At 38.7% G+C, this 22,818-nt stretch overlaps 2 protein-coding genes across 3 annotated transcripts in view; both read right to left on the reverse strand.

The window, feature by feature from the left end:
• Positions 1-11,541, reverse strand: part of GUCY1B1 (guanylate cyclase 1 soluble subunit beta 1) — a 41,909-nt gene extending 30,368 nt beyond the window's left edge. Inside the window, exons 1-2 of the mRNA XM_054295213.1 lie at positions 11,466-11,541; positions 11,121-11,194 (exon numbers count right to left, since the gene is read on the reverse strand). Coding sequence (XP_054151188.1) covers positions 11,121-11,194; positions 11,466-11,468 — 77 coding nt within the window. The 5' untranslated portion in view covers positions 11,469-11,541. The remainder of the gene's footprint in view (positions 1-11,120; positions 11,195-11,465) is intronic.
• Positions 11,542-17,807: 6,266 nt separating this feature from the next.
• The window catches only part of GUCY1A1 (guanylate cyclase 1 soluble subunit alpha 1), a 36,266-nt gene continuing 31,255 nt past the window's right edge, over positions 17,808-22,818 (reverse strand). For both annotated transcript variants that reach the window (XM_054291582.1, XM_054291591.1), the window contains exons 7-9: positions 22,643-22,786; positions 20,644-20,798; positions 17,808-19,480 (exon numbers count right to left, since the gene is read on the reverse strand). In XM_054291582.1, the coding sequence (XP_054147557.1) occupies positions 19,279-19,480; positions 20,644-20,798; positions 22,643-22,786 (501 nt within the window). In that variant the 3' untranslated portion in view covers positions 17,808-19,278. The remainder of the gene's footprint in view (positions 19,481-20,643; positions 20,799-22,642; positions 22,787-22,818) is intronic.

Consider the following 22,818-nt stretch of genomic DNA (forward strand, 5'->3'; position numbering starts at 1 on the left):
AGGAAGAAATATACGATAGTGTCATAATTAGAATTAATGTTAAGAGTGAGGCTGCTTTTTCAGCTTTGCAAAGCTGCTGTGGTCCGCTGTCCATAACCTGTAATTCCTTACGGTTGTATTTGGCTGACCACATTTTAGAGAAAACTTCATAATCCATAGCTTTACAAAAAACCTGTGGCATTTCCCTTGAAATGTTTTGCTGCAATCTTAAGTTACAGTTTTTGACCAGATAAAACTGTGGGAGGAAATTAGCATAGTTCTAATGTTTTCTGCAGACTGTGGTGTTTGATCACAAAGACATTAACAGCAATAACATGTTGGTAGCTTTCTTAAGAACTTGACTGGAAATGAGCCAAAAGCAACAAGCTCTGGCAAATTCCCAAGCCCTGCTTATTTCTTTAGTGAAGAAGCAGTATTACAGTAGCAAACTCCTAACTTTTATATGGCTGTTCTTTCAAAATAAGTTTCAAGTCAAATAGAACAGAATTTACAATTAATGTCTCATTTACATTTACAGAGACAAAAATGTGGGGTTTGCTCCCCTACAAATTTATGTTCAAAATGGTGAAATACCCCAGGATTTTAATGCTCTTCCCAAACTGATTCCTGTCACACGAGATGGGATATTTCATGTTCAAAACTTACATCCTATGACATGCCTGCCCTAACTTCTACAGTCTGGCAGCCCTTTTTATTTACTCTAGACTAATTCTGAATGATTACACAGAGCTATTTCAATTGTGGGAAACAAAGATTCCAGCACAGACTTTTCTAAAATGCTTTTGTTTTCCTCCAGAATGTTTCTATTATCCAGGTTAATGTGAGGCAGTTTACTTGGGCAAGAGAAGAACTTTAACCATTGCACCATGGAAAATAACAGCTATACAGAGGATATTTTTCACATAAAGATTTGGCCTTGAAATCAGCGGAAAAATTCCTATTGAATAGATCAAAGCAGGATCAAGTCTTAAAGCAGCCTTTCCTCCATCAGTCATGCTAACACCCCCAAAAATTTAGCAGCACAGAACAGCATTACAGGTGATACATCTGTGTACAATGGTCCCTTTGAAAATCTTTCCCATTGTGCAACTAGTTTAGTATTTGTAAACACACTACTAATGTTCAAAGGTGATGTTCATAATTCACAGAAATGGCTGAAATGCTATGTGTGGACAAGCATTCTGAGAAGAACTATTCCTAAAATCAGAACAGATGCTGCACTTCAGATGTTTAAACCATAGGATGCACACATTTTTATATCTCAAGAGGTTTGATGTAGAAAGGGTTTCTTTTGTCATTTTTGGAGATTTTACAGACGACACAGCTGGGCAAGATGTCACATCTGGCTGGTCTTACTTATACATAGCCCATTCTGCACAAGGTGAGTTTTAATGTAGTTTTGCAGTCAGACTGTAGTATTTAAAGTGGATTTGCATAAATTGTACTCAGGAAGATTGCCACTGGCAACGCTTTTTTTTCCTGTGAAGTCATACTTGCTATCTTGCCTCTGTAGCCAGTCAAAAAGTTGGAATCTTAAGAAATTCTTACAGAAGAAGAACCCTTCCCATTTGCATGCAGCAAATATTGACCAAGAATATGGTAGAAGACTGTATGAACAATTATTTTGCATCCTGAAGATGCACAGGCTTCTCTGTGATATAACATTATTGCTCAGAAGCTGCTGGTGTCACTTTAAGAGATCATCCAGTGTCCCAAAAGCTCAACTGGATCTCTTCCTACCAAAACTTAGCCCAGAGTATGTGCACTGGGTGTGTCACCTTGAACACACCAAAAACAGCAGCTAGTTCCAAGACCACCTCCAGGACTTCTTCCATGATACATATTGTTTCTGCTGGGACTTTTGCCACCATTGTGCTTCAGTATTCTTGGTGTACCAAGGATGGAAAAGTGCTTGTTAAATTGAAGAGATCAGTCAAAACAATCTTAATGACAAAATAACTCCAGTGCACTTAGAAACCCAGCATGGTTCTGATCTCACTGATAGGAGCAAGTCAAGTTTAATTCCGTTCCAAGAGTAGCACTCTTAAACAGGATTACATGGGTCAGACCCAAAGATGGTATCTGTGAACCCAGAATCATTGCCTTTGCATTTCATTTACATTAAAATGGCAAACTCACTGCTCATATTACTTCACAGACAGTTGTTTTTTCAAAATGTTTTGGGTCTTTTTTCCATGTATTTCACAAAGACGCTTTACTAAAAGTTATTAAAAATATTGAGCCTCTGTTCTGAAAAGGAAAAAAAGAAAACAGGCTTGTACATGTTTTGGATGGTCCAAGGATATTTTAAAATACCCAGCTGGGAAGAACATAAATTATATTAAGTTACAAGATTAAATAAAAATGGGAATCTGTCCAGGAAAATGATGTTCTGGGTAAAATAAATAGGTGTATTTATAGACTTCACAGTTCTGAGCTATTTCCCAGTTTTACAGGCTGGATACGGGAGTGTTTAATGTAGGTTTTCAAAACAAGATAATACTAGAAGATACAGTTAACAAAAGTACAAGTTCCTTGCTGCTACTACAAACACTAAAAATATTATTAAAAATATAAAGCCAGTATTATTTTGCTTCCTTTTACGTAAGTGGAATAAAAAGAATGGTATTTACAAAATACTGCTTCGTGCATTTCATTAACAACAGTGAATGATGTGTTTATAACACCTGTTATCCTGGCACATCTAAAAGCACTTAATTCTGGGAAAACTGCAAAGTACCTGAGAGATTCTGGAAGAACACACACACCAAGTTTCATAACATGCCAGTATTTCATTTTAGCCAGCCCTTTCCCAGAGGAATTAAATAATTTGGCATCCACTGAGTTTAACTCCTGACCTTCAAGCAGGTCCTTCCGCTGTGAGGAACTGAAATAGCAGGAATTATAGTGTTCTGACCCTATGAAGCTTGTAAGTATTAACCTCCCTACCCATGAAGAATCATCTAGTCAGAACCACTTAAAAAAAATTAAAATACTGATTAGAACTTTGGAATAGTATGAAACAAGGACTTTAAAACAGAAACACAAATAAATGTTGCTTTCTGGATAAAACCTCAATAATGTTAAAAGGGGTATGGATTAAAAAGAATCATCTACTGTCATTTCACCACTAATGGCTTTCCAAAGTGTCCTTCTCATATCTATTTGTGGGAAATCTGTATTTTTTCAAAATTGTTGAGATTGATCGAACAGAACATTGCCTTCAGCACTGGGTAAACCCACATGGTACTGAAAGAGGCAGAAAAACCTCCATTTTCTTGCTTTTTAACAGATCACTGCAATTATTTACAAGTGAAAACAACATGATCCAAAATAAGAATGGATTCACAATCTAAACTCTAGTGAAACAGTCAATTTCTTTCACCAGCGTGCATTGTGACAAGAGAGTTAAAATAATTAACACAGGATGTCTGCAACACTTGAGCATGAAAGAACCAGTAAGTTCAAGTAAACTGTAAAGCACAATAATTAGTTGTGGGCTGGGAAAGGGAAATACTGAGCAAACTCCCAGCAGTTCAACAAAGAAGGAAAGAGGATTCACAGGGACTGACTGCCCCCACTGCAGCACATGGGTATGTATACGGGTCTACATGGTGCACTCCATAACTGACCTGGTCACCACCCAGAATTCTACAGTTCCTGGGGGGAGAGGTACAGAAGAAAGGAACAGGAAAGGCAGCATTTTGATGGGAGAAATCCCAAAGGCTTTAATAGGACAAATAATAAGGCTTTAATAGGATAAAATAAAACTGAAGTCTGGGACACATCAAAACCTACACCTAGAAATTTACAAGGAGGTTTACACTGAGGTTCTCCTGCAAATCAACCCCTTGACAAGAAATACCAAAGAGAACTGGAAGGCTTTGTCACTTGCTTCCACTACAGATGATTACTAACTGAAGTGCCCCAGTCACATTTTGTACAGATATTTGATTCTTAGTTGCTGTTTACTTTCCATTTTTATTGCATTTTTATTGCCCAGGCCACACGGTGATTATGTAGACTTAATACGTACATACACATGCACATCAATATTTATTTGCTTATGTACCTAGAGACACAAATAGATTTTCTCCAAAAATTTTACATTCTAAGCTGTTGATTATCCACCTTCTCTGCCACCAGAAGTGATGCTGTTATCACTGCAGACAGACTGTTACAGACTATGGCACTGTTTTACATGCTTTCTAGAGGGCTGCCCTATATATAGAAACTACAGTCAGCTCAAAACTGGAAAAACCCTTTCCAGAACAATTACAAAGAAATAAAACACATCTCGTAAAGAGCCTTAAGCATCTGGTGAATTTTTCTTTGCAGTTTAGTGAAAGCAGAAAAGATGGACTCAGGCGCTCTCAGCACCATGAGAGCAGTTTGCTCCAAGCAACATTTCCCTGCCTGTTCCCAGCATCCCAGCCACACCCAGGAGCCCACAAAAGATGTCCCTTTTCCTCCAGGCCTCCAGCTCCCTCAGTAGAGGCTACCTCCTACTCCACTAATGCATAACTATTTTGTGTTTTGCTTTATCCCATTCCTCAATATATAATCTCAGGCTTGATTTACAGCAGTTTTCAAATCCAGTTCTGAAGAGAGAATTATTCCTTTCTAATAAGTTTTCCTGTGGAATTGATCTCCACTAATTGCATGCAGAAGCATTAATTAGGTCTCCAACAATCTCATGAGGCCAATTACACCATTTCCATTTAAAATAGGCAAGAACACCACAGATCAAAAAGGTTTCATTCACTTAGGGTGCCCAGTATGTGATCAATGGTTCTGTTTTTTTAAGATACTAAGCACTTTTTATGCTTAAAACAAAACATTCATGGACTTTACAGCCTACCAGCATCAGCCCTACAAAGTATCTAAATTCCCACTAATTGTAGGAGCTTGCTATTGCAATGTAAAAGAGTTTTTCACTAGAGCTGTTGTGCATATTTTCCTAGGTTTCTGAAAAGCAAACTACACTATAGTAGGAGCTATTACTACATCTGAACACTGTGCTAAGCGATAGCAGTAGGTCAAAATCTTACTTCTCACAGGATTTGTCAAGAAATATAAGTTGTGTTTTGATATAATATTAAAAAGAAAAAAAATCGCTGACAAAGTGACATTTTGAACACAGCATAGAGACATAGAAAGCCAAGCTAGGGCCTTCACTCTGCAACTAAAGAAGTTTTTTATTATTTGCTTTGTTTAAGTAATACAAAAATGGACAATTTTTGCTGTGAGAAATTCTCACAAAACAATACAATCCAAGTCCATCTCCTGTAAAAAAAATTATAAAATATTTTTTCAGAGGCATTTAATATTCATTTTATATTATTAATTTATGTTATTTACTATTTTAGAATTGTAAATTCTAGATGTATTACAAATATAATTAATCAGAACAGCACATCCTGTCAATGAGTTCCTAATTACCTAAATGCTAGGGAAATCAGTGGAGTACCATTTTTAGATAGGTAAATTAACAAAAGCATCTACCTTTCCTGACTTAAGCCGGCAACTTACAACACTACTAATAAACCTAACTGCTAGGAATGCCTTTGAAAATTTACCCCATAATATGCACTCTTAAACCACCTACATTTCACTGTAAAAGCCACACCAAGTCACTACAGTCTGACCTATGTTAACCTTCACCAATGGGATGTGGAAGTTTCTGTCTGTTTAGTTTCCATTTTCAGGCCCTGCAGTTTCTTTCACTTCCCCAAATGGTACAGTCTTCTACTTCACCTGAACCCAATTTGAAACTGAGCAGAGCTTTCCACTTTCCTTTTCCACATTGCACCAGGCCAATTACTCAATCCTCAGTGTTACCATTTTAACCATAACAGGAGATTTACAGAAGAAAAAGCTTTTAAGAGACTGGAGCCTTGGTAGGTGATAATCTGTGAAACTTGGGGAATGAGTTTCCTTCCTCCTAGGACAAGCAATTGGCTTTTGCTCTTCCATAGTGTGCACTTCCAGACCACTGGGTCCCTGCAGAGTCTGTGCTGGCCAGAAGGCTCCCCAGACCTGGAGCCTTGCCATTTAACAGTGTGGACAGCACAAGCCATCCTAACCCCTCCAAAGGACAAAGCAGGGCAAAGGCAGGAGCAGAGACCTTAATTCTACATTAAGCACTGAGCACCAGGGATGTAAGACTATTACTTGATTTATATATCCCCATGCTAAGGTACAGACAGCCAAGGGGCAAAAAATGCCGATTTTTCTACTGTGCAAGTTTCAACACTTCTCCAGAACCAAAATGAAAAGTGTTTTCACCTCTATGTAGCTACTTTTAGCAAACACTGAGTTTCAACTTCCAGTTGAAAAACTTCTAGTTTTTCCACACTACACGTTTTTGTGGGAACTTCTACCATAAAAACAGAAGGAAGATGAAGACTGTAGCCGACTGGTTGTGCCATTTCATTTCCCAAGTCCAGATATTTCATATACCTGTGTGGGGAAAATATTAATTTACTCTACAGGCTTGTAATGAAGCATTTTAATGCATTTCTTTATTAGACTTTTGAGTTCTCATTCATTTTCTTGGCAATATGTTTGAAAGTGTCACACAATTTGAGCATCTAACCTGGCCTCAATTCAGATTTAGGAGCCCGTGGGAAAATCCTGTATTCATTTAATCAAACACAGAGGAATAGTGCTGGGAAACACAGGAAAAAAGTCTCCGTACATATTCCCTGCTGACAGCATTGCTCTAGCTCCCACAAGTTGACCTGGAGCTGTTTCAAGAAGACATCCCTGTCAATGCTTGTCACACAATTAAACCCTTAGAACTGCTGAATGGAGTGACCAGAATTTCACATACATTGGCTGTTCAGCTCAGCCTTAAGTGATACCTGTTGTTCAGATTTTATGGTAGAGGCCTCTTTTAAAAATGTACTATCACACACCATAAAAACATGCCTGCCATAGAAACATACTAGGGAATACAATTTCTTAAGCCCTGGAAATTTTCATTTATTTTGACAATGTGAGTAATCTCTCTGCATTGTTTTGGACAGGGACATGGACAGTAATTCCATGTGCACTACTTACATTTGTGTGCACACACTACCACACCACCCAGCAGTACAAATTTGGCCTTAAACAGACATGAGCCCAGAACTGCATGTATGTGGGAACGGCCAGGCCTGACAACTTGGAGTTTATGTTGGCTGCAGAGGACTTGAAGATATCTAATGCCAAAGGAATCTTGAGAACCACCCTGAGAACCAGCCATTGCAACTGTGGCCACACAGTCTAAACCAGCCCTCTGCATGGAACAAGTACAAAATAAAGGAGTCACAAGAGGTTTTCTCTTAAGCATGGAAGGAACAAATGAAAACTGTTTTCTCAGCAACAGTGTGGTTAACAGTTCTAGGTTAACTGTTGATTTACTAGTAACTCATCCTCACTTTCCACCAAGAAACTTCTGCTACTGCAGAATTCAGAAGCTACAGGAGGACTTTCCTCTCACTCCCTGTTGCTCATCCAGCTTTGCTGGATAAATCCTCTAATGATTTTAGGGCTTCATAACAAAACCCCTGTTTATTAGTTCAAATTCTTAATTCTGCAAGTGGCAGTCAGAGAAAACCCTAAGGAGAAGCAAAATTTTGAGACTTTGCTGTTGGAAAATGAGTAAAGTCATCATAAATCAAGATTAACTTTCATTACTTATATGCCAGCTTTCTTGGTCTTATTTTAAATTCAACCTATTTGGGATCCAGAATGCTGGTTCAGAAATAGAAGGCTTTGAACCATTTTGTGTGTCAAGCATTTTAATTCTAGTTCTTTAGGAAAGTCAAGCCCTGTATCAAAGTATATACTGTAATTTTTCCATTAACTTAGTGCCTTTTATATGATGTGTAAAAGAGTATTTTGTTCAGTTATGCTTTTTTTTTTTAAGTGGGTGAAAATAACATGGAGAACTTTCTATCTAACTAACTTTCCCAAGAATTCCACTCTGGGTCATTAAAAACCAGTGAATCTTTTTCTGAAGAGATCATGGTTTTACAATAATGCTTAAAAATGAAAAAAATATCAGGCACAGAGACTTGAAATCATCATGTTAACTCAGGTAACAGTAAGTGATGGCACTGAAAACACCACTCTTGCAAGAGCATCAAATTCAACTATTTGGGTACCCAAATTCTCTATGTAAGAACTTCATTCAACACCGCTTTTGACTGAACAAGCTACAAAAGAGTTTCCATGTGTCAGATGGAGAATACCCTTTCAATTCAGCATTTAACTTTCTAAAATTCACTTTATTTGAAGAATGACCATATTTCATTACTTCAGTTTATTTAGTTCCATGTTTTCTTTCCCCTTCTATCAACTTTAAGTACAAATTCACCTGTTGGCATTTCAGAATCACTCAGCAATCATAACCCACCACTCTGCAGTGCTGATTCACATCTTCTGTGCTGACTTCAGAGAGAACAAAATAACATTATGTGACCAGCTCAATATTGAAAAAAACCAAAAAAATTTAGATAAGAAATGTACTGAACTACCCAGAGGTCTCTTTATATTCAGAAATGCTGAAGTTCTATTGCAAATTCAAGCTTACTAACAGTGAAAAGTTCATCTTGGGTTTTTTTGAAACAGTCAAGGACTGCTGACTTCAATAATTATTTCTCCAGTCATCTGTGATTCAACAGATCCAATTCAGCATGCCACAACACTGTTCTGTACTTTCTTGCTGTTTCCTAAATGATTAACAGTTCTAACAAAAAAAGCCTTTGCAAGAAGTTTGTATTATCTTATAAAAGGTAAAACATCCAAGTTTTTCATCAACATCACTTGGCTACCAGCTGACACTACCATTCCCTAAATCAGCAGCACCAGAATGTGTTCCAGGAAGGGTTGGTTTACTGGTTTCTGAACTCTGGATACACAACTGAGAAATCCTGCAGAATAAATACCCCATGGTGAGCAATTCCACACAAGGAGCTATGGCAGCTGCTGCAAATGCATTGGCTCCTTCTTGGGGATCACATTCCAATTTTCTGCTGGGTGGTGTCATGCTGGTTTCCTTCCAGAGAGCCATCTTCTTGTGAGCTAACAGCAGAGCCTACCTGCTGGGCTGCCACAAGACACAAATGTTTCTCACTTGAAAAGCAGAAACAGGAGGTACCAGCTTCCTGAATTATCACAGCTGACCTTAGAAAAGTATTTTGTATATTTCTATTAGACTTCTCCAAAATGTTATATGAGTAATATTCCTCATGGGCTTTAATTATCTACAGTATTCCATCAGGTGTTTCCAAAATCTAAAGAGACAGGATGCATCAGGAATCATGGCTGTGCTCTGGCAGTCTGCAGTATGGTCTCATGCTAGAAGATGAAACTCTTTATATTCTCTGATGGATTGATCTTAAATACAAATACATATTCAGTGAGTAATCTGGACAAAAAGTGGTTCATGTACTTAAAGCATCTTGGTAAGGAATGCCATGGCAAGAAATAGTGAACATCACATTTTACACATATTTTTCTTCTATTTATTTATTTTAATTTTCATGGAAAATTATGCACGTGTCACTATTTTATCACCTCCTAATTAATATATGTCATTTTAAAAATCAAAAAATTTCAGGATTCAAAAATTTTCAGGATTTCAAAGTAGATCACTGTGTTTAGAAACATTTAGTATGTAAGGAAAATAAATGTCTTACTTATAGCACAAAACTCTGTGGCACACACTAAAAGCTCATCTGTGCTATGCACAGAACTGTATTTGCAAACAGTAGTTTACAGAGTACCTGTCAGGGATCAATAGAACCATGATTGCCTGCTGAACCACAACTGTGGACTCACCTTTGGTCATTTTAAAGACTTGGCTAGAGAGAAGTCATAGCTGAGCCCTGATCTAGTGCCGGTTCCAATCCAGGCTGGAACAGAAACTGGACTAGATGACCTCCAGAGGCCCCTTCCAGAGAACATTTCTATGATTCTCTGATTTCATGGTACTGTGCAAGGTTACCACACTCTTAACAAATGATTTTATGAAAAAAAAATATGTCATGGTAACAAAAATCTCACAATCAAAACTGGCCTTTTGAATTGTATTAAGACAACAGCAATATATTATAAAATCAACATCAACACTGACACATTAAAATAAATGCAACAGAGGCATATAGAAGGCGTCCAGCTGAAAGAGGATCACTTTCTCCAAGTTGGGTAATCGACTTCTGCCTTATCAAGAGATCATATTAAACCATTTCTTCTGACCACATGTTGCCTAAAGCCTGATGAAGTAAACCTACAACTCTGTAAGATTTTTACAACCTCTCAAAAATTTTTGTTGCAGTTTTGCCCAGTGGTTCATACTATTTTTAAGGTAAACAGAATTTTGCTTGCACACTCATTTAAAACTTTTAGTGCAAGCTCACAACTGATCAAAGGTTTAAAGTGAAGGCAGTCAGCTCCTTAGAAATACATTATACCACCAGAAAAGCAAGGGCTGGGCTCAAGAAACCAGGTTCAAGAAATGAAGCCAAAAACCATTCTTCTACCTACATCCTTACATATGTACATCCTCTTAAATAATCAGTGACTGTTTTGATTTCGAGCTGAGGACATTACCAAAACCTGACACTATTTTTACACAGTGTTTATTAAACAAACACTGTATCCTAGTTCCTTCAGGGATGCAGAGGGATGCAACTGTTGCATGGTTCACCTGGTGGCCTGATGCCAGGACAGCGCTTCTGCCACACACTCCTTATCTAAGGGAATCGGGGGCTCACTGCCATCCCCGCTGCGGCTCCTGGGCACCGGGAAAGATGGATCGAGGGGGCTCTTGGAGGCGTTAAGGGAGGCCATGAGCGGGACGAGGCGTGGCTGGGAGCCGCGTCCTGGGTGCCGCTGCCGGCCCGCGGAGCTGCGGGTGCCGCCGCTTGTTGTGCCGGTGCCGCTGCCAGCCCCTGTGGCCCGCAGACCGCCCGGCACGGCAACCGGAGCGCTGGTACCCGGTACCCGGCACGGCACATGGAGCGCTGGTACCCGGCCCGGCTCCCGGCCCTGCGCAACCCCGCGGACGGGCGCGCACACAGACGCGCATCCACAGTCAGACACACGGACGGACGCGCACAGACACTTACTTGATATCCTCCCAGACGGCGGGGCCGTAGTTGCGGATGACGAGCAGCTCCAGGGCGTGATTGACGAAGCCGTACTGCGGGGCAGGACGAGGTGGCGGCACGGTCAGGCCCCGGGCGGCAGGGGAGCCCCTTCCCCCGCCGCGCAGCATCCCACCCCACCCTGCCCATCACCCCGCCGGGAAGCGACCCCACCGAAACATCACCCATCTCCCCCGAAACAAAGCTATGGGCCCGGCTGCCCGCTTCCCAAGGGGATTCAGCCCCCTCCCTCCCACCGCGGGCCCGGTGCCGGCAGAGCGGACCCGGCCCGGCCCCGGGCAGGGCGGGCGGCCCGGCGGAGCTCACCATGGTGCCGCCGCCGCCGCCGCCGCCAGCAGAGGATGGGCCCGGCCGCCTCACCGCCTCCCCCGGCCGCCGCCGCCCCGAGTGGCACCCGCCGGCAGCCAATGGCGAGCGCGACCGCTGCCCGAGGGGCCAATGGCGGGCGCGGCCGCCGCGCTTTCCTCCAATCAGAGGCGGAGGCGGGGCCGCAGGAGCCGAGGGCCGCGCGGGGGCCGCGGCCCGCGCCGCCCGGGGCTGAGGGGCGGCCGCTGCCCGTGCCCGGCCCGGAGCCGGGGCTCAGCCCGGGTACCGGCTCGTTCCTGCTCGTGCCCATCCTGCGCGTACTGCTTGGGTGGGAACCTGTAGGGCACTTCCCCGTGCAGCGGCTGCCTTCGCAAGAATGCTTGAGTTGCTTCTTGAACTCGTGCAACCACTTTGTTTTTAGGGAGAAAAATGTCCCCAAAAAACGGACGAATCTGGGCGACAAAGTGATCCCAGACATTTCTGCTCCTGTGCGCTCATTTCTCAAAGGCAGTGAAGTGCTTTCAGTAATGGGGTGTTTTTGTGTGATTTTGAGTCCTTCCAGGCGTCAGTGTGAGTAAATGCAGTGCTGTATCATTAACCTCCTGAACATGGATTCTTAGACAGTCCTCTAGGTAAGGGGTGACCCTTACAACAGGAGATTTTGAGCAGGGACAATATGCCAAGGCCAGTTTGGAAATAGCACAGTCCCTCATGCTGTCATATACAAGGAATAAAAAAAGATTATACAGCACCATGTATTTTAAAGCCCTTTGTACAATCGAAAGACCTGGCCCCAGTGTACGAAATAAAAAATCTAAGAAGACCAGTAACTTTTAAAAACTTGTTTAAAAAGAATCACAACATACTAAAAATATTGTTAGTTTATCTAGGAGGACAAGGAGATTAGTACCTACTGGACTACCAATGTAGTAGCTCTTGGGCAGAAACCTTGCTGCATGAAGCCATAAACACTAGCCAGACCAGATCAATTCTAAATGTAGGTAAAATCACAGAAGTTCAGACCTTAGTAAAATAATGCAAAATAAGTTTAACTTATTTTGTTAACTTATTTAAGTTCACACAGTTCTTGAAAAAAAAAACCATGAATCATTGATGTTGGAAGTTCCATGTAAATAAGTTTAAAAATGGCAGCATGTAAAATCTTTTGAAATTTCAACCACTGCCTGGTCCACTTTTGAATCTGTGTTAAGAGCTTTTAAAAGTTCCAGTAAGTGAGGACACGAATGGATGGACATTAGAAATTTAGCAAAATCATCTCAGTAGACATTCCAAGAACAGCAGAAGCAAACTCTGGTTTTAGGTTTTGTAGGCTTAGTCATCAGTTCTACTTAACACAGTCCAAATCTACTGGGAAAACCAATTTTAGGTTTTTTAAAAGAATGACTGAGAACAAAAGCTTCAGTATAACCAGTTAAAATCATACAAGTAATATGCTAATTTTAAGGGAGAAAGAAAATATTTAGAAAAATTACCCCAAACGGTTCCAAACTCCTGGTTGAATATCTCTGTGTAGAAAACCAAATAAAAAATGAAGAGATGTAAATCTCTAAAAATCTTTTCAATTTCCAGGAAACTGGAAACAAAGATAATGTAATAAATCATACTGCTGGAACCAGACCAAAGGCTGTGCTTTGCTGTAGCTAAAGAGGGGTTGGCACCAGTTAACTAAGATTTGAACGTGTCAGGTCACTATCTACTTTTTACATTTTCGTAGGAAGTGAATTTTGGAAAAATGGGAAAATTCATCCTACCATACAAATGTTGTAGTTACATCTTTGTGTGCCTACTGCTGGCAATGAAAAGAGAACACCTGGGACTTTTGCCCTCCAGTGGGGTTGGTCTTCTCCCTCAAGCACTTATAAAACAGTTTTGAGGATACAAATGTCAAGGAATTCCTGGCAGCACGTCCCAGGCAGGAAACAAGTTGACTGTATGGAGAATAGGTGTAAAAAACATTCTTCACATGTTTCAAGGGAATCCACATTGTATATGGAGTGAGCCCTCATGCTCATGAAGTATTAGAGAGATTATATGAAGTATTTTTAGTTATGGTTTTCAGAAGGTGGATTATCTGGTGATTTTGTGTACCTGAGTGACACTTTTTTGAAAGTGCTGACATCTACAAGGGTCAAAATTGTCTGAGAGAAATATGAAATTGCCTTTCTTCTGATTTGGTTCAGGCTTGGTAGGTTGCATTTACAGGCTGTTCTTGAGATTAACCCAATATGATACAAATGGAAGTTCTAGACAAGGTGAGATTTGTAAAACGTGAAGTGAAAATGGCATGGTCAGAGTGAAAGCAGGCAGTCATTGATTTAGTTTTCTAAAATAGAGGTCTCGTTTGGAAGATGCTGAATTAAAGAATTCAACCAAGTGATTTGCTGAGAAGGACTAGCTTCTAGTCCTAGGACCTGCTGAATCAAGACTGTCTGGAAGTCTTAGGCAAGAAGATTTGCTTTCTTCTGAAGGAGAGGCTCAATGTCATAAGATAAATTATTCTATCATAGCATACAATCAAATTGCCATTTGGTGACCCTCATGCACTAGGTACATGTTATACATGTTTTATTTTAATATGTTTCTTCCTGATTTGAGATGCTGACTTCATCTGGCAATTCTTGGTGAGATTCATGAAAGCAAAGAGTAGCATAAGATCCTTTTATGCTGTGTGAAAGGGCAGCTGCTGAGACAGTAACATTCAGCTCAATATGGTTTGTGTTAATGCCCAAGCACTATAAAACAAAGGAAGTATTTTAATAAGTTGCATTTTTTACTTTGGACTTTGCTTTTACAGTTTATTTTGTTACTGAAGTCCTGAATAAAAAGACTGCCTTATATGGTACTGCTGGATTCCACTTGCTAAAGATGGAGTTACTCTACTGACATGGACTGAACTATAGGTATTTTCTAGTTATGGTCTGAGACCTGACACTTGGAATTGTTATAACAATACTTTTCAGGTGCAGAAACACCCTTGTAAGTTCACTTCAGCAAGATTCATTATTTCTACTATACCACTATATAATGTTCTCCCATACAATTCCATTAATTTTTCAGTCCTGGTATTGACAAGCTATGATGAACCAGCCCTAAATATTCCCATGCTGTTCTGTAATGCAGTAAGATGTGTACATTTGAGAAACAGAGAGCTCTATTGCATCCTCCTGTTAGAGGAATGTAATCTTAGCCATGCAGAGCGAACTAATAATATGTATGAATTTTCCCCAACATCATCTGCAATCAGTGGAAAGATTTCTGCTCATTTTCATGTGCTTGTAGTCCAAAGCCCCTGGGAATGCCTTTGTTGTTGATACTTCTTTGGCAGATTTTGTTTGGGCTGAAAAATCAGAAGAGTGGAAATGTTTCTGTGTCTGAGTCCAGCTCTTTTCACATCCTTGGGATGCTACTGCATGTATTCTCTCAGTTATTTCCCCACTGTGTGCTGCTGTGTATGCAGGATATGCATTTGCTGTAGTAGCACAAAAAATTGTAATTTTCTACTGCTCAAAAAATGAGAAGCAATTTTAGCACAGATCTTCAAAGGCCATCTTATAACGAGGCTGCAAAGCAATGTGCTCATTTACATTTCTATTAGGAAACCACTGGCTTGACTTTGCTTTCAGCATCAAAAGTCTGCCGAGGCAGATGAGACACACAACTTTATAAGGTTGTTTACTTCATTTCAGATTCTTTCACAGTTTATTATTTCTTTGACTGGCTTTCCAGATTATGTTCCACCCTAACTGCATATTTAACATTCAGATCCTACTGCTTGTGCTCTGAAGAATATGTATCTTTAAACTGTTACATCTGGACATAGCAAAGGTTCCAGACTCATCGATTATCTTTCTTCTTTTATTTGTGTTTCGGTATCAGACCAATGGTCACTAACCTAAGGCAGTAGCTTTTACTCTCCCTCCATGCTCTGCAGGAAAGGACTACCAGTGAACATATGCAAATAGGATTGGAAAATTAAAAAAAAACCAAGACCAAACAAACCTTATATCTGATTATTTTCTTCCCATGCAGTTGTAAATAGCCACACAATCAGAGGTGGCTTTAGAAGTCTCAAAAGACTGTTATGGCACACACCTTGCAGACTTTAGAGGCAGGAAAGCAAGTCCTAGCTCTCATTTTAGAAAGTTATATTTGGTTTCTGCCAAGCTGACTTAAGAGAAACTGGAGCAGAGCTTTGAAAGCAACTCAGTACCTTGTACACTCTATGGCAAACAGCCACAAAAGTCTTTGCTGTTGCAGGAAGCAAATCTCCCACCGCTTTCGCAGAACAATGGGCAGGCATTAAAAAAAATGTTAGCAGATGGAGTGGCCTGTAGGTTGTAGGATGGGTGGGGTTTGAAAAAGGGTCCCCTTGCCAAGATTCAAGAGCATTCCCTTAATTCTGATGGCCTTTTGTTGGAAATACTGATTTTGCCCCCTGTACTATTAATTGCAGCTGTTTCTGGAAAGATTGCAAAAGAAAATGATGGGAGAAATAAACTGGGTTTGGGGGAGGTCTCAATTCTGCCTTCACAAGTTTTCCCAGGAAGAAGTAGATCTGTCCCAGGGGCTCAATTATCTGTGCACTTCACTGTTCTGTCAGTTTCCCTGACTCCCTTTGCTCTGGTTTTGCACAGTAGTTCAGAGAGAAGGAAAGCATCAGCTCCACACTAATTGCACTTCCTCTGACACCAGCAATGCAAATTTTTTCTGACATCCCCCTGAAATCTTATCAGGTCATGCCTGAATGAAATAAAATTAATTGAATTCTTTTGGTATAGCTTACACTTTAGCTATGTCAGTGTTAAGATTCAAAGGACCCACTTTTTATTTCAAGGGCCATTTACACTTCTTTGGCAAAGAAATTGCAGTGATAAAAGTGTATCTTCCATCACATAGTGTAAGTGTGAACAGGAATCAGCTACACAGAATCTTCATGAACTAATAAAATAAAATTTCACACATAACAAAACTGTTTCAGGACATAATACTAAGGTATTTTTATATTCATATAAATAGCATTGCATAGTCTCTGAACATTTTCACAATATCATACACTATACTACAGAAGAGATCAACTTAAAAACAACTCTATTATTCTCTTCCAAAATGTCCAAGTATTGCGTCAGCTAAATTGCCTTCCTTCTGTTTATTTCAGCAACCTGCTCATTAGCTTTCTGATTCTTTTTGTTCAATTTAAATGAAATGATTAGTTAAAAGGTGAAAAGAATATTTTAGATCTAAGTGAAAAGATCAATTAAAATATTTGTCCCTTGTTAAATACATATTTATTCTGCAAAAGAATTTAAACAGAGGAACAGTTTAATTTAGGTCTCTCAGTGACACCTAAATTCTTAAATTATGTTTAAAGCTAAATGGACTTATGAAGGATTTATTGTAGAACACGTCTGAACACAAGTACCTTTTAAGCACTATCATGAATCTTTGTCTTAAATATGTGCCTAAATCCTGTTTACTTCCCTTAGACTCAAGTATGTTGTTTTCTGTGCACATTAAAGCACCTCAGCAGAATTCTTCCTGGAAGGCTGTCACCTAAGGAAGGTTATCAAGAACTGCCACGATGAGCATCCTATCTGATGACAGATTTATATGGAATTTGGCTTTGAGCATGGCCCTCATCCAGTCAGCAATAGTTGTCTTCTGGGAACAAAAGGAAATTCCCTCCTAAATGTACTTTCCATTTGGTCTGTGAAATAAATCCTTTTTATTTAAAAGTCTACTCATTTCTTAACAGGATGGATAGATTCATACTGACCTCAGTAATTTCTGGTTTAATAACATAAGCCTACTGAACTGTCAGGAGTCAAATACGCCCCCATATTCTATATCCAGGAGTACCCACACAGGACTGCTAGTAACCTCTGGGTATTTCTCTCAATAGAACAGAACTATCTGACCAATATAATATTGGAAAGATCAGTTTCCGAGATTTGCATAGTTCTTGTTTCCTTGAAACACTGGGGTCCAAAGTGTTACAAATACATGTGCCTGTATATATGTATATATATGTGTGTGTGTGCATAAATATATACATATACATACATACATACATACATATATATATATATATATAAATAAAAATAAATTTTCTGGTTCCATTTTTGTGCCACAGAACTATTTCTAAGCATCTTGGATGGATATAGAAGACCTGAGAAAGGATTCAATGGTTCAAGTTTTGTTCAAATGCTCCTTACAGGAAATCTGAAGTGAAATACGTCTTTAAAACATTTTTAATTCTAGTCTCTTTTAAGGTCTTTTCTCAAGATTCTGATGCCACATGTATGAGTTTCTACCAAACACTAGTAGGATTAAATGGTTTATTGAGCTTCAGAATGTACCAGTCAAGATCCGAAAATGAACAAAATTGTATCTTAGTCTAATAAAATTGCTCCCTGTAAATATTAAGAGACCAAAATCTGATTTAGTGGTTTGAAGAGACATTTACGGCTTGATATGCCAAACCCCAGGAGCTGAAGAAGTCATAATAATAATACCTGATACAAATGGGAGTAGTAGTATGTGCTTAAGTGGTGCAGTTCTCCAGCCTGTAGTTGGGATCAAACTGTACAGCACAGAGGAATTTCTGGGCAGATGGATCTGCTAATCAGAGGCAGAATCCTCAACTCAGAACTCTTAACTAACTCTGTTCTGCCAGTTCCACAGGCAAAGCCTTTAGGATTCTCCACTCATATTCCATCAGCCACAACAGAGAAGTCTGTACTGTAGTAGTACTAATCTTTGTAAATGTTCTCAGATGTTTAAAAGCATCTCTTTTCACCTGAAAATTCCCCTGGCAACTTCAGACCGAGCATGCGGTGGGCATTTCCATAGCACCTCACACCCACATTGCATCCTCAGATAAGGATCAGAGATTTAAGCTGGTGTGCTTCCATTCCATACAGTCTAACTGGAATTCCATTTCTAAGCAAACATTCCAAAGCATATTTTATTACACTTCTGTTAAAACATTTCAAATTTAATTGACAACAAAAAGAAAACATTTATTGCTGTAATACATAATAACAAGTGGATATTATTATTTTTAAGTACTTTAAAAACCCTAAGAACTAAAATAGTTTGATGATTACAGAGATGTTAGTATGTGATTATACAGTATTTTAATCTATATTCATTTTATACACAAAATAAAGTTCATGAAACAGTAAGCAGCAGCTCTGCTATGCATGTGTATTAGCTACAATTATCAGCCTGATCCAGAAAATGCTGAGCACCCTCATACTTTGACCAGCCAATGTGAGAAGATGGTCAGCAGCCTTCTAGGATGGGGCCCAAATGATGCACTAGAAGGAGTACGTGATGGCAGTGACATACTTTAATATTTTAATGGACATTTTCTTACGGAATCTCTAAGAAAATACATTTTCATAGTCATTGATAAGCACCAGCTCACAACACTGCATGTGGCTGCATCACTTGCACATTACATTTCCTGACAAACTGCATATACAATACATCTAGAATTCTCAGTATAGAGAGAACTGTAGCACTTACAAATTACCACAGGGAAAATACAGTTTATAGTAGCATTTCCAACAGTGACATTGCAACATTACTTTAGCGATTATGTTCCTTATGCAAAGGAGAAATAAAAAGTAGTCAGTGACATACTTCCTGAAATTTTAATACTGGCTTTCAGGTGTTAACAATCTAAAGTGCTTTCATGTTTCATACAGTTTTAAAAATTTTCAATTTGTACCAAAAAAAAAAATCCAAATATTTATAAATTTATTCTATACATTTGTGAATGTACAATTTAGTCTATTCCTGTTTCCTCACCGAAAAAATTGGCATTGCCATCTCCCAAATCTCTCTTTTGAAACCAAGTCTGTGAGTTTGTTCCTTGATTATAAGCATCCAGAAAATAGCAAATTCCAGGGATATCACTTGGAAAATTTGGTGGAAGCTCCTCTCTTGAGCGTGGTGTGAACACAAAACCTGGGTATTCCTTTAATAACCTAAAGAAAAAATTAAACATATTGATTAAAATCAACCAGTCACTAAGAACTGCAGATATTCAATAACTCTTCATATATGGCAGGGAGAATCCAATTTAATTTTTATAGTTATTTACTGGAAATACAAAAAATAGTGTTTACTTGGTAACTTTGAAAACCTATTAAAGTGTGCATCAGTGCAAATAACAGTTTCTCCTCTTTTTTTTTTTGTCTTTTTAATGTTTTGCGCATAGGTGCTATGTTTGTTGTAATTTTTTTCAAGAATTATTTAGTGCTATAAGCTTGCTCACATCCACACGTCAAATGCACCATAATTAGTATTTCAAAGAAGGGAATACTGTGAACCTTATTAAACTATTCAGAACCTCTTATCAATTCTAATATTATTTGCTTTTTCACATGTTGAAACAGAGACTGCTCTCTGTAGGGATAAATGTTGGTTAACTCATACCAAAGCTTTCAAACAATTACTGACATATACAGCAGTTGTGCAAGGTGCCAAAATGTTATCCATGTGTCTTTAGAATTGGTGAATGAATCAAAATTTTAAAAATACACCAAACAAAAAGGAGGTTAACACCTCATTCACTCAGAAAAAAAAGAAACTCCACAACAACAATAGTTTACCAATTAATCAACATGCCTACTTTTTAGGTGTATGATTCAAAATGATTTTCCATATGAGTGGAATGGAAAAACAATCACTGTTGGCCAGCACTGCTTATGTTGACATACATAAGCACTGGTGATGCTAATGCTCTCTCTGCATTTTCAGATTGCGTGAACAAAAGGGTTACTTTCTCTGTGCTCTAATACCTGTGCTGCTTTTTCTAAATCACCTATCCAAAATCATCTTAAGCTTGGCACCATCTATGTCACATAACACATGCTGCAGGGGATGTCAGGAAAGATCCTGTGCCAAATTCACTGTCTGAGCTGGATGCAGAACCTTGCCACAAGGCATTATCAGATATGTGGCAGTGGGTACAAGCTAAGTAAGAAAAACAGATCACAGTCCAGGCTACAGTGAGGGTAGCAGAGCTTCCTTAAAAGTAATAATAATTTATACTTTTGCTTATTTTCCCCAGCCAAAAAAACAACAGAAATATAACAGACCACTACAGTAACTACTGCAGGTGGACATTTTACATACTGCACTGTACCTGTAAGTCGTTGGGCTGACATTTATTTTTCTAGGTATACTGCAAGATTCAAACTTATTGGCAAGGGTCACATTATTTCCAAAAAGGCAATAACGAGGCATTTTAACCCCAACAACTCCAGCAAAGACAGATCCAGAATGAAGGCCAATACGCATCTTTAAACAAAAGAAAGAAAACAGCACTTTTAGGTAAAATAGAACTGGTAAAGTCACTTTTATAAATTATTCTTCATTAAAAAATATAAAGAAAGAATGAGCTACTCAAATAAACAGGGTTAGCAGAGTCTCCTTAAAATATCTGTACTCTGGTCATTACTGCTCAGGGAGAGGGAACTAGCTGAAGTTTATCTTGTTCTGCATTTTTAGTCAATAATCCTACCATATCAAAATGTGAACTGCTGTGAACTTAGCTCATAGTCAGATCTTTGACTCTTACTTAGCTGCTGCTGGTTTTCTTATGGTTCTTTTTGTTAGGTTTTTTTCTGAGCTGTGTTCTTTTTCTCATGTGCATTATACACATGTAGAGGTGTTTTCTTCAGAACAGCATTCTGACTAAATAATGGTATGATGCCACGAACCTTGTATGTCTACTCTGCATACTACTCTTTACGTACCAAGAGAGTATCATACCAGTGTGAAGAAGTTGCAGTTTCTAACTTTGAGTGTAAAAGTAGAAAAACCTGCAACAATACCAAAATCCGCCCACATTGAAAAGATGGCTGAAATATGTTCATCAAAATGCAAGTCTGATTCAAAGTATGCCATTTGCAGTCACACCTTTTTTTCTTGGCAATTGATATGAAAAATGACAGTAGATTGTGTGACAAATGTATTGCTTTGCACAATATACAATGTTTTCATGAAGCATTTAATTAAAATAGATGCATGCTTTCATTAAAAATATAGTTTCCTTCTAAGAAGCTTCTGGTTAGGTACTTACACAATATTACATTTTATCCTTATTTTAAAATAGTTTAAAAAATGTAGCACTAGAATTTGCATGTAAATTATACACCCATTATAACATTGTCAGAATGTTTCCAGATTTTTTAAGTGTAACTTAATTTGATACTGCAAAATACAAAAAGAACAATATTTATTTATAATACAATACTGCTGTTCTGTGTGATAAATGTGGAGCATATAATCTTCTTAATAGCCATTTTCTTTTTCTTGGAATACAAGTATTCCTTAATTTAAAATTAAAAAAAAAAACCAAAAAACGAAAACCACTAAGCTTTCTGGAGGAACAATGAACAGATAAATGTTAAAAATTAGGAAATGAAAGACATAATGAACTGAGACACCTCTATTAAAAATAATAGGATGGCTATTCCAGGCCATTTGAACTACATTGAAGGTCCACATATTTTTTCATACACACAGACCTTTCTTTTTCTTTCTCAGTAAGACATAATCCTATATGAAAATTTCAGTACATGTGTAAGTTCTCACTGAAAGGAAGCCATAAATATAATTACCACTGAATTTAACAGTTGCTTTGACAGCATTAACACCATTATCTTATGGTGGTTCAGTATCTGACTGAAACAAGAGCAGCAATGGAATCCTCCAAAGCTGTGTGGATTACTACAATCAGAACGTCTTTGGGCATTCATATTCATAGCTTCTGCGTCAAAAGACCTGCAGTCTAATTTGGAAAGAGGATTAGTCATTTCCTTAGAAAAGAGACTATTCCATGCCACTGACAGTTTTATTGCTACTGAGACAAGAACTGCAGCATGTCAGATTGCACCTATTCACTTCACTGCATTTGTCTTTTAAGTTGATTTTCGGATCTCTATTTCACCTTTACCACTCTACAAAACTCTCATCCACAAATCTAAAAAGGTCAGCTTCTCCAGCCACAGTCACTTGATTCCCCAAATTCCCTAAGTTAATGCAATGATGTGAAAATTCCTTGAGACAAAATCCCAGAAAGCAATTAAACAAACAAAGGAGCTCAGTTTAACCAAATAAAATACCATAAAATATATGACCTTGATTGGCTCTCCATGGGGAGACACCACCTCGTCTGACAGTTCCATCATCTTCAGGGCCATCAGTGCTATTTGAACAGCATGTGTTTCACTTTCTTTGTGCAAGCCTCCAGCAACACAGTAGGCATCTCCAATGGTCTCCACCTAAAACAGACATATTTGTTCCTTACACTTAG

Source organism: Melozone crissalis, unplaced genomic scaffold, assembly GCF_028551555.1.
Source record: "Melozone crissalis strain CALT ecotype California unplaced genomic scaffold, PUWL_Pcris_2 ptg000006l_1, whole genome shotgun sequence".
In the NCBI taxonomy this organism is placed as follows: Eukaryota; Metazoa; Chordata; class Aves; order Passeriformes; family Passerellidae; genus Melozone; species Melozone crissalis.